The sequence below is a fragment of the Bactrocera latifrons genome, unplaced genomic scaffold (assembly GCF_001853355.1).
Source record: "Bactrocera latifrons isolate USDA-ARS-PBARC rearing strain unplaced genomic scaffold, ASM185335v1 scaffold_28, whole genome shotgun sequence".
NCBI lineage: Eukaryota > Metazoa > Arthropoda > Insecta > Diptera > Tephritidae > Bactrocera > Bactrocera latifrons.
In genome coordinates this window covers 2,042,634-2,057,605 of record NW_017536407.1, presented here as the reverse complement: position 1 = coordinate 2,057,605, position 14,972 = coordinate 2,042,634, and the positions used below count along the sequence as shown (strand labels likewise).

Sequence of the window (14,972 nt, the reverse complement as noted above, 5' to 3'; positions counted from 1 at the left end):
ATTTTAGTTTATTAGCTTTGTACTATGTAAATATAACTCACTTAGATACTCACTTGCTGGCTCGACGTCAACTTGCAGTTTCAGATTGTCACCAATCTCCGCAGAGTTGATCTCTTCACCTTCGTGTGTTATGATGCGCATTTGACAGATTGGCGGCGGGCCAGTGTTGGCAATTGTGCCCGCTGTGGTTAACATGGATACATTGAAACCTAAGGTGACATTCTTCTCACCGGTCTGGTAGACACATTTGATGTTGTAAGCTTGCGCCTTGTATGTAACCAATTTCGGATGCTTTTGTATGACTAGCACGAAGCTAGCAATATCCTTAACTGCCTGCATGCCGCAGCTGCCGAAGTGTACGCGGAAGATTTCCGTACGCGGTACACTTTCACCAGCTAAATTCACCACACGACGACATTCCTCATCCTTGCTATGGCCCTTCACGTAGAGTACGCCATTGAAGCCGGGTTCGGTAATATGTATTTCGACTTGTACACCATCAGCCAGACAGCTGACTAACATATCGGGACGTGGGAAATCTGTACGGAAGTTGGTGTGATTGCAAATAAGCTCTGGATTGCCAGTGTAGCCGGTGATGCATTGACATTGTGCACGATGATTGATGGCATTACAGAAGGCGTTTACGCCGCACACCTTTTGCAGACAAGGATCCTCACAGGTCTTTGTACGTGTGTTGCAGAAGCGATTGTCTGCACAGTCTTCGTTCGTTTCACAGCCAGGTTGATCTTCTGCTATGCATTCGCCAGCAGGGGTGAGTCGATAGCCATGATCTGTCGGGCAGATACAGCGTCCACGCTCATCGATGACCATACCGCGCTCCAAAGCGCACACACAGCGTCCGTTTTCGTCGATCTTGAAGCCTTGTTGTGGCAGGCAGGGCGCACAATATTCGTATATGTCCAAAGCAGTGCCTGGCGGGCAGACACATTGACCGTCGACATCGCGTACGAAGCCTTTCTCGATTACACACAATGAGCGTTTGTCACACTGTATGGCCGCATTGCCGGTGTATCCCTCCAAACATTCGCAGATCATTGTGCGCACTGGCACAGTATCTAAGACACGACAGTCGGCATTAACGCCACAAGGATGTGTTGCATTGCATGGATTGACGCATTCGCCACGTATACAGGCAGTTTGGCTTGGACAGTCGCCATCGTAGCGGCAAATAGGTATGTCACGTAGCGGTTCACAGCCGTTGCGACGCGCAATAGTACCTGGCGGGCAGGCACATTCCGGTTGATGGTTGTAGACCTTGCAAATTTCGTCATACGCACAAATCGCCTTTGTATCGCATGGGTTTTCACATTTGCCATTGACACACGCCTTGTCTGATGGACATTCACCGTCGGTACGGCAGCCAAGTGGTGTACAGGCGATGCGCGCATTGCCACGGAAGCCGGGTATACATTCACATACAGCGCGGTGATCAACTGCTAGACATTCCGCATTTGTGCTGCATTGCTCACCTTGGCAAACGGGCACACAAAGTTGATTGCGACAGGCGTGCGTAGACGGACAGTCCGAATTTATAGCGCATTCAATCTTGGAACATTCGAATTCTGGGTTACCCTCGTAACCTTGACGACAAGTACATACCGGTTTATGGTCCTTAATGCGGCATTCAGCGTTCAAGCCACAATTGCAGGGATCGCGACAGATGCCATTTACGCAGGACTTATCTGTGGCGCAGTCTGAATCGGCTATACAACCACCTACTTCCACAATTGTCTTTGTTGGTTTGCAGGTGCCACTGCCGCTGCTTATGTAGCCGTCGGGGCAGATGCAGATCATAGTACGTACAGGCGACGTTGGTGTCACTTCACATTGTGCCGGTCGGTTGCATGGTTCCAGAGTGAGGCAGGGATCGACACACTCATCGTTGATGCATGCCAAGCGCGCTGGACAATCTGTGTCTACTTTGCACATAGGTTGTGGTTCTGGACGGCAGTCCACATATGGATTGCCCAGGAAGCCAGCGGGACAGCGACAGACAGCCAAATGGTTTTGCGCGCGGCACTCGGCGCGTGGTGAGCATGTATTGTGGTAAATACAAGGATTGACGCACTGTTCATTTTGGCACATCTTGTCAGAGGGGCAATCATTGTTCGTTAGACAACCAATGACGCGACAACGTTCATAAGCATTACCACGATAACCACTCTTGCAGCGACACATAGCGTTGTTAGATTGCACATAGCATTCAGCGTTGATACCGCAAGGATCATTCACTAAGCAGGGATTAATACAGTTGCCGTTGATACAGGCCTTACCAGAGTCACATTCACTATCTATGCGACAGCCAATGGTGCGACAGAATGCATAGGGATTGCCGTCGTAACCGTCTTGGCAAGAGCATGTGGCGCGATGATTTTGTACTTGACAAATAGCGTTGGTGCCACAGTTACATGGGTTTCGGCACTGACGATTGATACACGCCTCTTGATCGGGACAGTCGGCATCACTACTGCAACCTGGTGGACTCTGCAGTACGATCGGTTTGCATTCACCTCGCGCATCCGGAACATATGATTCAGGGCATTCGCATACCATAGTACGTACAGGTACGCTATCTAGTACACTGCATTTTGCGGAGCTTGCACATGGTGAGAGTATAGTGCAAGGGTTCTGACATTTACTGTCGATGCAAGCCAAGCGACTTGGGCAATCGCCATCGTCGCGACAAACTGGCTCTACAGGACGACGTTCACAATAAGCGTAAGGGTTGCCGAGCGGCATAGTCTCCGGGCAGCGGCAAACGGCGCGATGCTGCAGTGCTTGACAAATGGCATTTTGTGCGCATGGGCTATCCTGACAGGGGTTCACACATTGATTTCGTACACATGCTTGATTCGTAGCGCAATCGTAGTCTGAGTGACATTCGACGCGTACACAACGTTGGAATGGATCACCTTCCAAGCCGGCCGGACAGCGACAGGTGGCGCGATGATTACGACCAAAGCATTCGGCATTGAGCGCGCACGGATCACTGATCAAACAAGGATTCACGCATTCACGATTTACGCACTGTTGATCCGATGAACATTCATCGTCCGATTGGCAGCCAATTTGTACGCAACCGAATTGTGCATTGCCAGAGTAGCCAGGTTGACAGTAGCAAACCGGGTGGTGATTACGTACAATACACTCGGCATTCGGGCCACAATTGCAGGGATTAATGCAACGTTCGTTGACACAAGATTCACTGAGAGAGCAATCCGAATTTGATTTGCAACCTATCGTAGAGACATCAGGCGCTGTGGTTAAGAGAAAAGTTAAACAAAAAGTTTCATTAGTGTTTGTGTTTAGAAGAAATCGTAAAAAATATACTTACGTGGTACACAAGCAACGCGCGCATCGCCGGTGAAACCGCTTGGACAACGACATACCGGTTCTCTATTTTGTACATGGCAATAAGCACCGCGTCCACAAGAATCTTCCGCACAAGGATTTACGCAGCGTTCATTCTTACACGTCTTATCATAGGGACAGTCATCGTTCTTTGTGCATTCAGCGTTCGGTGTTTTCGGCTGTTCGTGTACGATCAACTGGCACTCAACGCGTGGATTGCCTTCGTAGCCACGTGCACATGTGCATTCGGCATAGTGATCGCGCGAACGACATTGCGCATTTACACCGCAGCGTTCCAAGCGGCAAGCGTCGATACATACACCACGTTGGCAGACCTCGGTGTTACCGCATTCATCGTTGCTCTGGCAACCGCTGACTACTTCATGTTTGATTGGTACGCAATTACCCGAATTATCGGTGATCGTATCGCTCGGGCACTTGCAGATCATAGTACGCAAAGGTAGCGTATCCAATACGTGACAGGTCTGTTGTGGCGTGCAAACATGTGGTGTGGCGCACGGATTGGCGCAACGCTGATTAATACAAGCCAATTGAGATGGACAATCAGCATCCTGTTTACATTCGGGTTCCACTTTAGTTGGTGGCTCGCGTGGCACATCGCACCGTACGAACGGATTGCCTCTATAGCCGGGTCGGCATTCACATTGCGGCTGATGACGTCTGCCAGTGCAAATGGCATTCAGCGCGCAGGTGTCTTCATCGCAAACCGGACGACAAACACGATTCAAGCGATCGCAAGCCTCATGATCGGCACAATCTTCATTGTATTGGCAGTGACCGGTGATGCAGGAGACAAACGGATTGCCTTGTGTGCCAGGCGGACATATGCAGACTGCTTGGTGGTTTTGTGGTGCGCATTGAGCGCCAGTGCCGCAACGTACCTCGCCATAACTGCAAGGATTTACACAATTCTCATTGATACAAGCCTTATCGTAGGGACAGTCCGCGTTTATCTTGCATTCCGCTATAATTTGCGAAAAATTTAGTTCAATTTATAGTAAGGAAAATGGTGTCACTTCAGCTGTATACTTACGTTTGTAGCATTGTACTTGCGGGTCACCACCCCAGCCGGCGGGGCAAGAACATATTGGACGCGAGTTGCGTACACGACATTCCGCATTGCCAGCACACGGATTCGCCTCAGCGCAGGGATCTTGACAGCGCTGATTAATGCAGGCCGTTGTTGACGGACACTCCGCATCGTGTTTACAGCCCGCGGTGATTTCAGCTGTGGGTAGAAGTTTGGATTGTTAGTTTCGGCACAAAGCAAAGCAAAGTGTAATTTAACGTAAGACACGGTAATGTCTGAACTTACGTGGTTGGTAGCAGTTTGTGAATGGATCACCCTGTGTGCCCTGTGGACAACTGCAGACGGCGCGATGACGCTGAGCTAAGCATTCGGCTGTGCGGGCGCAAGGTGAGGCATCAATACAAGGATTTACACAGGCGCCATTGCGACAGGCTTCCGTATCTTGACATTCGCTGTTCGATTGGCAACCATGATCACGTGCGGGTTCTAATGCGAGAAAAATGGATTAGTCACTGAAGTGAATAGATATTTGGGTCGAAAACGAAATATAACGGAAAAGTATAGTTTGCGTGTGCTTGCAAAATTGCGAGGAGCTGTACAAGAGCGTTGAGAGGTAAAGTTCAACATAGACACAATAAATATATACAATATAAAATAAATATTCGCACATAAAAATATCACAAATTAATTTGTAAAATATAAAAATTAAGCTGCAATGAAAAATAGACTCAAAAAGACAATCATTTAAAGCATTTTCAAATTCAAATAAGAATTTCGTTGCCAACCTACCTTTACGACAACCCACATCCGCATCACCCACATAACCGGGTTCGCATTGACAGATCATAGTACGCAACGGCAGCGTGTCCACCACCGAGCAGATAGCATTTGCGCCACATGGTTGCGTTACCGCGCATGGATTCTTACATTCGCCATTGAAACAGGCCAACTTGCTGGTACAGTCCGCGTCTATAGTACATTGAGGTGCCACTTTAGGTTCTTCGAATACACAGCTAACCAGCGGATTGCCACTGTAGCCCGGTGGGCAGCGACATTGTGCGCGATGATTGTCGACACGACACTGCGCGCCCACACCACAATTGCAGGGATCTTCGCAACGTTCATTCTTACAGGCCAAATTGAAGGCGCATTCGTCGTCGCGTGTGCATTCCGGTCGTTCACAGCGTACTAATGGATTGCCGCGATAACCGTCGGGGCAGTGACAGCGTGCCTTGTGATTGTAGTCGGCGCGACAGATTGCGTTCGTGCCGCACTGTGTGTACGGGCAAGGATCGGTACATTGTTTGTTGATACACGCTTCAGTGGCGGGGCATTCCTCGTCTGAGCGACAGCCGATGACATGGCAATAACTGAAAGCATTGCCGGTGTAACCTATTGTGGGGATAGAATCAGTATTATCATAGTTAGTTGGAGCTCCTTGCAAAAAAATTTAAATTCAAGCAAACAGAAATTTTAATTTAAACTTCTTTTCTTTTCAGTGTCCACGTTACGTTTCGAGCTCGCAAGGTAAGAATATTATTAAGAAGTATTAATTAATGCCCATTTTGTCTTTAGGAAAGTTATTGAACTGAATAAATGCTATCTTTTTCGACTGCTTTACATATTATAAGATTCAAAGAAAGAAGTTTTTTTTTTATTATTTTCGTTCGAAACGGTGACTTTCCTAACTACCAATGTTCTCTTCAATTTCAACTTTCGCGTACTCACCTTCGTTACAGACACACAGTGGTCTGTGCAATTGCACGTGACAGCGCGCATTTGTTCCACAAATATTCGAGAGTTCGCATGGATTCTGACAAGCCTGATTGACGCACGCTTTGTCGTTCGAGCATTCAGCGTCGGTGGTACATTCCGGTCGCGGTGCTGGTATTTCCTCCATTTGTCGAAGACATTGGTTAAATGGTGAGCCATAGTAACCAGTTGGACAGGTACATACCGCCTTATGATTGATGGCATTACAGATGGCATTGACACCGCAAGCATTAATACATGGATCGCGACATTTCTGATTGATACAAGCACGATTACGTGAGCAGTCCTCATTGGTTACACATTCGGGGTACGTGCAAGTGGCAGCACCATTGATAACCTGGCATATGCCATTGCTGCGACATGGTGATGGATTGCAAGGATCTATCGGTTGTGGTGGCGCGTGACATTCAACGAACGGATTGCCAACCATTGGACTGGGGCAGCTGCATATTGGATTGTGATTGGCGGTCTGGCATTGGGCGCCATAACCGCAAACGCCGGGACATGGATCGACACATTTGGAATTGACACAAGCCTTATCCTTGGCACAGTCGGAACTGAGTGTACATTCGGGACGACAACCCTGTCCTTGTGGATTGCCAAAGAAGCCTGGTAGACATTCACAAACAGCCTGATCGCGTTGTACTTTGCATACCGTATTTATGCCGCACGGTGTTGGATAGCAGGGATCACGACGTTCCTGGGGTATGTGTTCTATTACAATCGGTGAACATTGGACGAAAGCATTGCCACTGTAGCCAGTGGGGCAAGAGCAAATTGGTATGTGATTGTGGATGGTGCAAAGGGCCTCAACACCACAAGTGCCTGGACAAGGGTCGGCGCATTTGTTGCGTATGCAAGCACGATTTGAGGAACATTCAGAATTGCCAATACATTCGGGGCGGCAACCTTCATACGGATTACCAATGTAGTCATTAATACATGAGCAAGTATAGCTATCGCCACGTCCACGGCATTCGCTGTTCGGGCCGCATGGTGATGGACGGCAGGGATCACGTGGTTCCTGTTTCGGTGGTGGTGGTAATACTGAAAAACATTAAAATAAATATAAAGGTTATAGAAGAGCTGCCGTATGTAGAAATAAAACTGTGGTCGACTTGCTAACGCCTTACTTTTTGGAGCCTCATAACATACGCGGAAGGGATCGCCGGTCATGCCAACTGGGCAATGACAATTGGGTATATGGAGTGTCACAAGACAATTGGCATTTAAACCACATGAACCGGGACATGGGTCACGACATTTGCGGTTGATGCAAGCCAAGTTGTTAGGACAATCGTCATTACTAGAGCATTCTGGGCGACAATTTGGCGGTGTACCAATAAAGTCGGCCAGACAAGAGCAACGCGGCTGTCCCTTTACGTCACTACATTGAGCATTAGGACCGCAAGGAGATGGTATACAAGGGTTCTGTATTGCAGGTGGTTCTTGTCGTATTTCTATACAAAAATAGGGGAATATTGATAAGTTTGTGTCTTGGAGGAACTATGTCAGTTGCAAGTTACCTGGTCTCGTACAAAGTGAATATGGATTACCGGTGTAACCGCGTATACATTCGCAGTGTGCGCGATGCTGCACAGCCTGACACTCGGCATTCAGACCACATTGACCTGGGCAAGGATCAACACATTTATTATTGATACACGCGTGTATTTGTGCACAATCCGAACTGCTATAACATTCGAGGCGACAGTTTGGCGGATTGCCGAAGTAACCAGTAATACAAGAGCAAATGGCATTGCCATTACGTTCAATACACTGTGAATTGGGGCCGCACGGCGATGGCTGGCATGGATTCTTCAACTCCACTTCAGGAACTGCATCACAAGCGACAAAGGCATTACCAGTCATACGTTCTGGACAGCGACACATTGGTATGTGGTTGACGACGTCACAGAGCGCGCGTTGGCCGCATGTACCTGGACATGGGTCCACACATTTATTACGCACGCAAGCGCGATCACGTGGACAATCTGCATTAAGTACACATTCTGGACGACAACCGATTATGGGATCGCCATGATATTCCGGTATGCAGGAACATTGCCCGTTATTGCAGACAGTATTTGCGCCACATGGTGAAGGGATGCATGGATCCACAGGTTCCGCTGGTTCTGTAAGGTTGGTGTAAAATAAGAATTGCGTTTTGACTACGTATTCGGATTTGTGGTGTTTACTTGGTGCTGGTGGCGCTGGTGGTAATGGACGACAGCTGGTAAACGGATCGCCGGTATAGCCAACGGGACAAGAACAGCTGGGTGTATGATATATTACATTACAAAGCGCTGAAAATCCACATGAACCGGGACATGGATCGCGACAACGTTCGTTAATACAGGCCATATTGCTGGCACATTCCGCATTAATTGTACATTCCGGACGGCAGTTGGGCGGCGCGCCAATGTAGTTCGTCAAACAGCTGCATGTAGCGGCACCATTAACTTCACGACATTGTGCGTATGGGCCACAAGGTGACGGTATGCATGGATTGACATCTGCTTGCGGCGGTTCTGGGGTACGTGGTGCTGAAGAGCATTAGAACAAGTGTAAATCAGTGAATTAAGGAAATAAGACGCGTAAATTAAGGCTATTGTGAGAAACTGGAATAGTCGTTGCTTACGTGGTATGCGCTGGCAGCTGGTGAAGGCTTCGCCGGTATAACTGGCCTTACAAGCACACAACGGACTATGGTTATGTACATGACATTCGGCGTTTAAGCCACAAGCGCCTGGACAGGGATCTTTACATTTCTGGTTGATGCACGCTTTGTCGGATGGACACTCTGAGCTGACGACACATTCTGGACGACAAGTGGGTGGAGTGCCAACGAATTCCGGTAGACACGAGCAAACGGCTTGACCATTTGATTCGCGACATTGTGCGTTGGCGCCACATGGTGATGGTTGGCAGGGACTTACTTTGACGGGTGGTTCAGCTGTTTCGAATTACACAATAAATTAGTGTCCAGTAGAGGTTAAGCGAGGGTGGGTTAAATTATACTCAAACCAATATTTTTTGCTCAACTAGAGCTGTGTTGTTTTGAAGCGAATTACGTATGTTAATTTTGCGCTTAACCTATGTTATTTCTTAAACTATGTTCAGCTATGTTAAGTGTGGCCATGATAGGCTATGGCATGCTGCGGTTCTTATACTAATGATTCTTAATATATGCTTATGATTATATTCTTTGGCTTTATTTTTGATGTTGTTATTACTGCTAAGAAGTCATGTAAGAATTGCAAAGTGGAAGCTCTATATTGCTTGCAGACAGAGATTTTAGAAAGCGGGTTATAAAACGGCTTATAGCACTTTCGAGGGTAAAGCTCTACCTAACACATTGGTTTGCCAATTTGTATTAGCGAGCATCGGCAGACATTAGACAGAATTTAGTGCATTTAGGATGGTAGTTCTGCATTGTTGTCAACTTTGGGATGATTGTTGTTAAGAGTAAAGAATACACATTAAAAATTTCTTACGTTCTGCCTGCACTATTTCACAATACGTATATGGATCGCCGCGATAGCCTGGCAGGCAAGCGCAGTTCGGTATATGATTGACGACTTGACAAGTTGCCTGCGAACCACAAGTGCCAGGACATGGATCACGGCACTTCGAGTTTCGACAAGCTTTGTCCGCTGAACAATCCGAATTCCTAACACATTCAGGACGACAAGCTTCATAAGGATTACCGAAATAGTCCGGTAAACATTGACAAACGCTAATGCCATTACGTGGTTGGCAAATTGCGTTTGGACCACAAGGGCTGGGACTGCAAGGTAGAGCCACCTCCGTTGGTGGTTCCTGTTGTTTAACGCATGTAGAGAAAGGATCGCCAGTATATCCGCTTGGACAGTAACACATTGCACTGTGCGCCAATACACGACACTCGGCTGCAACACCACACGAACCCGGACAGGGATCGGCGCATTTGCGATTGATGCACGCCCTGTCCGAGGCACATTCAGCACTTGTTACGCATTCGGGACGGCAGTTCGGTGCGGTACCAATGAAATCACGTAAGCAAGTACATTGTGCGCCATTCGCAGTGGCGGTGCATTCCGAGTTCGGTCCGCAAGGTGATGGTTGGCATGGATTTGTAGGTGTTACGTCGCTTATTGGTGCTGGTTTTGGTATAACTGTAATTGGTTTGAAGATGATGTTTAATTGAAATTTTGTGAGTGTAAAGTGCGTGCGCATAGTACTTATTGGCTGACAGGAAATGAACGGATCACCGGTGAAACGTGGTGGACAGGCACATATTGGGCTATGATTTTGAACATGACAGACGGCACGTAAACCGCAGGTACCGGCGCACGGATCTTGGCAATGCTGATTCAAACAGTACTTATCCAAAGCACATTCGGAATTGGAAACACACTCGGGACGACAAGATGGTGGGGCGCCAATATAACCTGGGAGGCAAGAGCAGATGGCTTGTTGATTAGACGCGCGACACTGTGCATTAGCACCACAAGGAGAAGGCTGACAGGGGTTTATGGGTGGTGGTGGTTCGACGACTGAAATTGGAAGAATGTGAGTTTGCATAGTCCAGTTGAAAGCGTTGATTTCTATATTACTTGGTATGCTTTCGCAATAAACAAATGCATTGCCTGTCATGCCAGCTGGACACGAACACATCGGTACGTGGTTTATAACATTGCAGAGGGCAAGCGTGCCACAAGTACCAGGGCATGGGTCTTTACATTTTTGATTGATACAAGCACGGTCACGGGCGCAATCGCTGTTTAGTACGCATTCTGGGCGACAACCACTGTATGGATCTCCATGATATTCGGGTAGACATGTACACACGCCGTCTCCACTACAAGCTGCATTCGCACCACAAGGTGATGGTACACAAGGATCCTGTTTGATAGGCTCACGTTGCACGGGTTGGGATGGCTGTGGTTGACAGCTACTGAATGGATCACCTACATAGCCAGTTGGACAGACGCAGTTCGGTACATGATTGAGTACATTACAAATTGCATTAAAACCACATGAACCGGGACATGGATCACGACACTTCTCATTTATGCAGGCACGATTCGAGGGACAATCGGAGTGTACAACGCATTCAGGGCGGCAATTCGGTGGGGTACCTATGTAGCTAGGTAGACATGAGCAAACCGCGCCACCGTTACGATTATGACATTGCGCGTATTGGCCACAAGGTGAAGGATTGCATGGATTGCCTGGTGGTGGTGGCGTTACATCTGCGATTGGTGGCGGTATTGGATAACAGCGCGTAAAAGCATCCCCGGTATAGCTAACTCTGCACGAACAAATCGGATTATGGTTGTAAACGCGACATTCTGCATTTTGCCCACAAGTACCAGGGCAAGGATCTGCGCATTTACGATTTATGCAGGCCTGTGTGAGTGGACATTCCGAATTAACGGTACACTGTGGACGGCAAGCAGGAGGTGAGCCTATAAATTCAGGCAAGCACGAACAAACAGCTTGTTGATTAACCTCGTGGCATTGTGCATTCGGACCGCACGGCGAAGGTTGACATGGGTTAACATAAATGGGCTCCACTAGTGAGAAAAAACATTTAGAATTTTTACTCCCGATGTTTAAGGAAAATTTGTATTTATGCTTACATTGTTTAACAGGTGAGCATAAGCTAAACGGATTGCCCGTATAGCCACTGAAGCAATGACAAACGGGTAGGTGATTAACAACCTGGCATTCGGCATTGCGACCGCAAGTGCCAGGACATGGATCTTGACACTTACGTTGTACGCAGGCTTTATTTGATGGACAATCACTATTTAGCACACACTCAGGTCGACAACCTTGATAAGGGTTTCCGAAATATTCAGGTAGACAGACACAAGATCCAACATTGTTATGACGACGACATTCCGCATTATCTCCACAAGGGTTCGGTACACATGGGTCTATAAAGTCGGGTACTGGTGCTGGTGGTGGCGGCAATGGCAAGCGGCAGACTGTGAAGGGATCTCCAACGTAACCCTGTTCACAAACACAATTGGGTATGTGATTCAAAGTATGACACTGTGCATTGGAACCGCATAGACCCGGGCATGGATCGCGACACTTCTGATTAATGCAAGCCTTATCGGAAACACATTCTGAATTAGATATACATTCTGGACGACAATTTGGTGGTACGCCTATAAACTCAGAGAGACAAGTACATGAAGGTGCACCATTGATGTTGCTGCATTGAGCATTGGCGCCGCACGGTGATGGACGACAGGGATCGCGAGGTTCTTCATAAATCGGAGGATCTGTAGAAAAGTGAGTTGATATGAAGGGTGTTATATTAGGGTTACGGACATTAAATCGCCGATGAGTAGAAAATACGTACTGATGATGGGTTGACAAGCTACAAATGGACTTCCGGTATACCCCGTTGGACACGAGCAAATTGGGTTATGATTAACAATGTTGCAGAGTGCATTATGGCCGCAAGCGCCTGGACACGGATCCTTGCATTTCTGATTGATGCATGCGCGGTTCATCGGACACTCGGAATTGCTGACACATTCGGGGTGACAAGCGGGTGGTGTTCCTATCATATCTGCTACACACGAACAAACTGCTATACCATTTCTATCTTGACATTGTGAGTTTGGACCGCATGGTGATGGTTGGCATGGATGCGCTGGTTCAGGTGGCCGCTCCGGAATTGGTTGGCAGAGAACAAATGCATTACCTTGCATTCCCGCTGGGCAGTGGCACATGGGTACATGTTTGTGTACTTCGCATATCGCGTTCGAAGCACAGGTGCCGGGACAAGGATCTTGACATTTCTGGTTGATACAAGCTTTATCGCGCTGGCATTCGCTGTTAAGAATACATTCAGGACGGCAACCAGTGTATGGATCGCCTTGATATTCGCCGATGCATGTGCAAATACCATCGCTGCATTGAGCGTTAATACCACACGGTGATGGTACGCAAGGATCGTCAGCAGGGGTAGCTAATTTCAAAAATAAAGATGGTTCGTTTAAAGTTTGGGTACGAAGAATTGAAAGTTAAAATTTATATTACGTGGTGGTGGTGGAGCTGGTTGCGGGTGGCAATTCGTGAATGGATCACCGATATATCCGGCCGGGCACGTACACACTGGCGTATGATTTAAAACATTGCAAACGGCATACACTCCACAAGATCCAGGGCAAGGATCGCGACACTTTTCGTTTATGCAAGCGCGATTGCTGGCACAGTCCGAGTTTATAACACATTCTGGGCGGCAATTGGGTGGTGAACCGGTATACAAAGCTAGACAAGAACATGTCGGCTGTTCGTTTACAATACGACAAACTGCATATTGACCGCAAGGTGAAGGAACACATGGATCGCGGTATGGTTCACGCGCTGGCGGTGGTGGTGGCGGTATAGGATTGCAACGGACAAATGCATCACCAGTATAACCTGGGCGACAACTACAATATGGGCTATGTGAACGTACGCGACACTCAGCATTCGAGCCACAAGTGCCAGGGCAAGGATCTTGGCATTTCTTGTTGATGCAGGCTTTATCAGCGGTACATTCAGAGTTCGATGTGCATTCGGGACGACAAGAGGGTGGACTGCCAATGAATTCGGGCAGACATGAGCATATGGCTTGTTCGTTTACCTCGCGACATTGAGAATTCGGGCCACATGGAGAGGGTATGCATGGATTAACATATTCTCTAACAGCTATTTATACATGTAAAATGAGATAATAATAATAAAGTGCAATGAGTCAAAATTGTGCTGTGATTCAAACTTTCTTTGCTCAATAAAAAAGTAGTGAGTGAACAAATATGATGCTTACGTTCTTTCAAAACATTACAGTAGCTATAAGGATCACCGGTGTAACCCGACAGACAACTGCAGGTGGGCAAATGATTAATGGCGTCACACTGCGCATTTTGTCCACAAACGCCAGGGCAGGGATCTTGACACTTTTGATTTCGACAAGCCTTATTCGAAGGGCAATCAGAATTTGCGATACACTCGGGGCGACAACCTTCATAAGGATTACCGAAATACTCTGGCAGACACTTACAAGCGCCGGCATTGTTTTGTGTGGTACAAACAGCGTTGCTGCCACATGGACTAGGTACACACGGGTTAATCTGCTCGAGTTCAACAATCGGTTCGGGATAACATTGCGTGAACGGATCACCCATATAACCGGCGATGCAGACACAAGATGGGGTATGACTAACCACATGACAAGTAGCTGATGTACCACAAACACCGGGACATGGGTCGCGGCACTTCATGTTGATACACGCTTTATTGCTGGCACATTCCGAGGAAGATAAACATTCTGGTCGGCAATTTGGTGGGGCACCAATATAATCTGGCAAGCAGCTGCATGATGGTGAACCGTTTCTGTCAGCGCATTGTGAGTTGGGACCGCATGGCGAAGGTATGCAGGGATTTACAGGTTCCTGTTGAAGTGTCGGTGGTGGTAATAGTTGGCATAGAGTATGCGCATTACCAGTGTAGCCGCTCGGGCAACTACAGAATGGCCCGTGATTAATAACCGAGCACACGGCACGTACGCCACAGCTGCCGGGGCATGGATCTCGACATTTCTGATTAACGCAAGCTAAGTTCGGTGGACAATCCGAGTTTATGGTACACTCTGGTCGGCAGTTGGGTGGTGAACCGAAATAGTCAGGTAAGCAAGCGCAAACTGCCTGTTGATTAACTTCATGACATTGGGAATTAGGACCACACGGCGATGGTTGACACACATTCGTTACAGTTGGCGGAGCTA

The 14,972-nt window shown here is 47.7% G+C and overlaps 1 protein-coding gene across 1 annotated transcript in view; it reads right to left on the bottom strand.

The window, feature by feature from the left end:
- Positions 1-14,972, bottom strand: part of LOC108970050 — a gene marked incomplete in the record, with an annotated part of 187,068 nt that overhangs the window by 2,043 nt on the left and 170,053 nt on the right. The window contains 17 exon segments of the mRNA XM_018935160.1: positions 54-3,278; positions 3,356-4,357; positions 4,427-4,621; positions 4,709-4,909; positions 5,213-5,815; positions 6,152-7,243; positions 7,330-7,656; positions 7,723-8,331; positions 8,395-8,742; positions 8,838-9,152; positions 9,694-10,353; positions 10,420-10,734; positions 10,795-11,757; positions 11,824-12,477; positions 12,558-13,172; positions 13,244-13,897; positions 14,016-14,969. Coding sequence (XP_018790705.1) covers positions 54-3,278; positions 3,356-4,357; positions 4,427-4,621; positions 4,709-4,909; positions 5,213-5,815; positions 6,152-7,243; positions 7,330-7,656; positions 7,723-8,331; positions 8,395-8,742; positions 8,838-9,152; positions 9,694-10,353; positions 10,420-10,734; positions 10,795-11,757; positions 11,824-12,477; positions 12,558-13,172; positions 13,244-13,897; positions 14,016-14,969 — 12,732 coding nt within the window.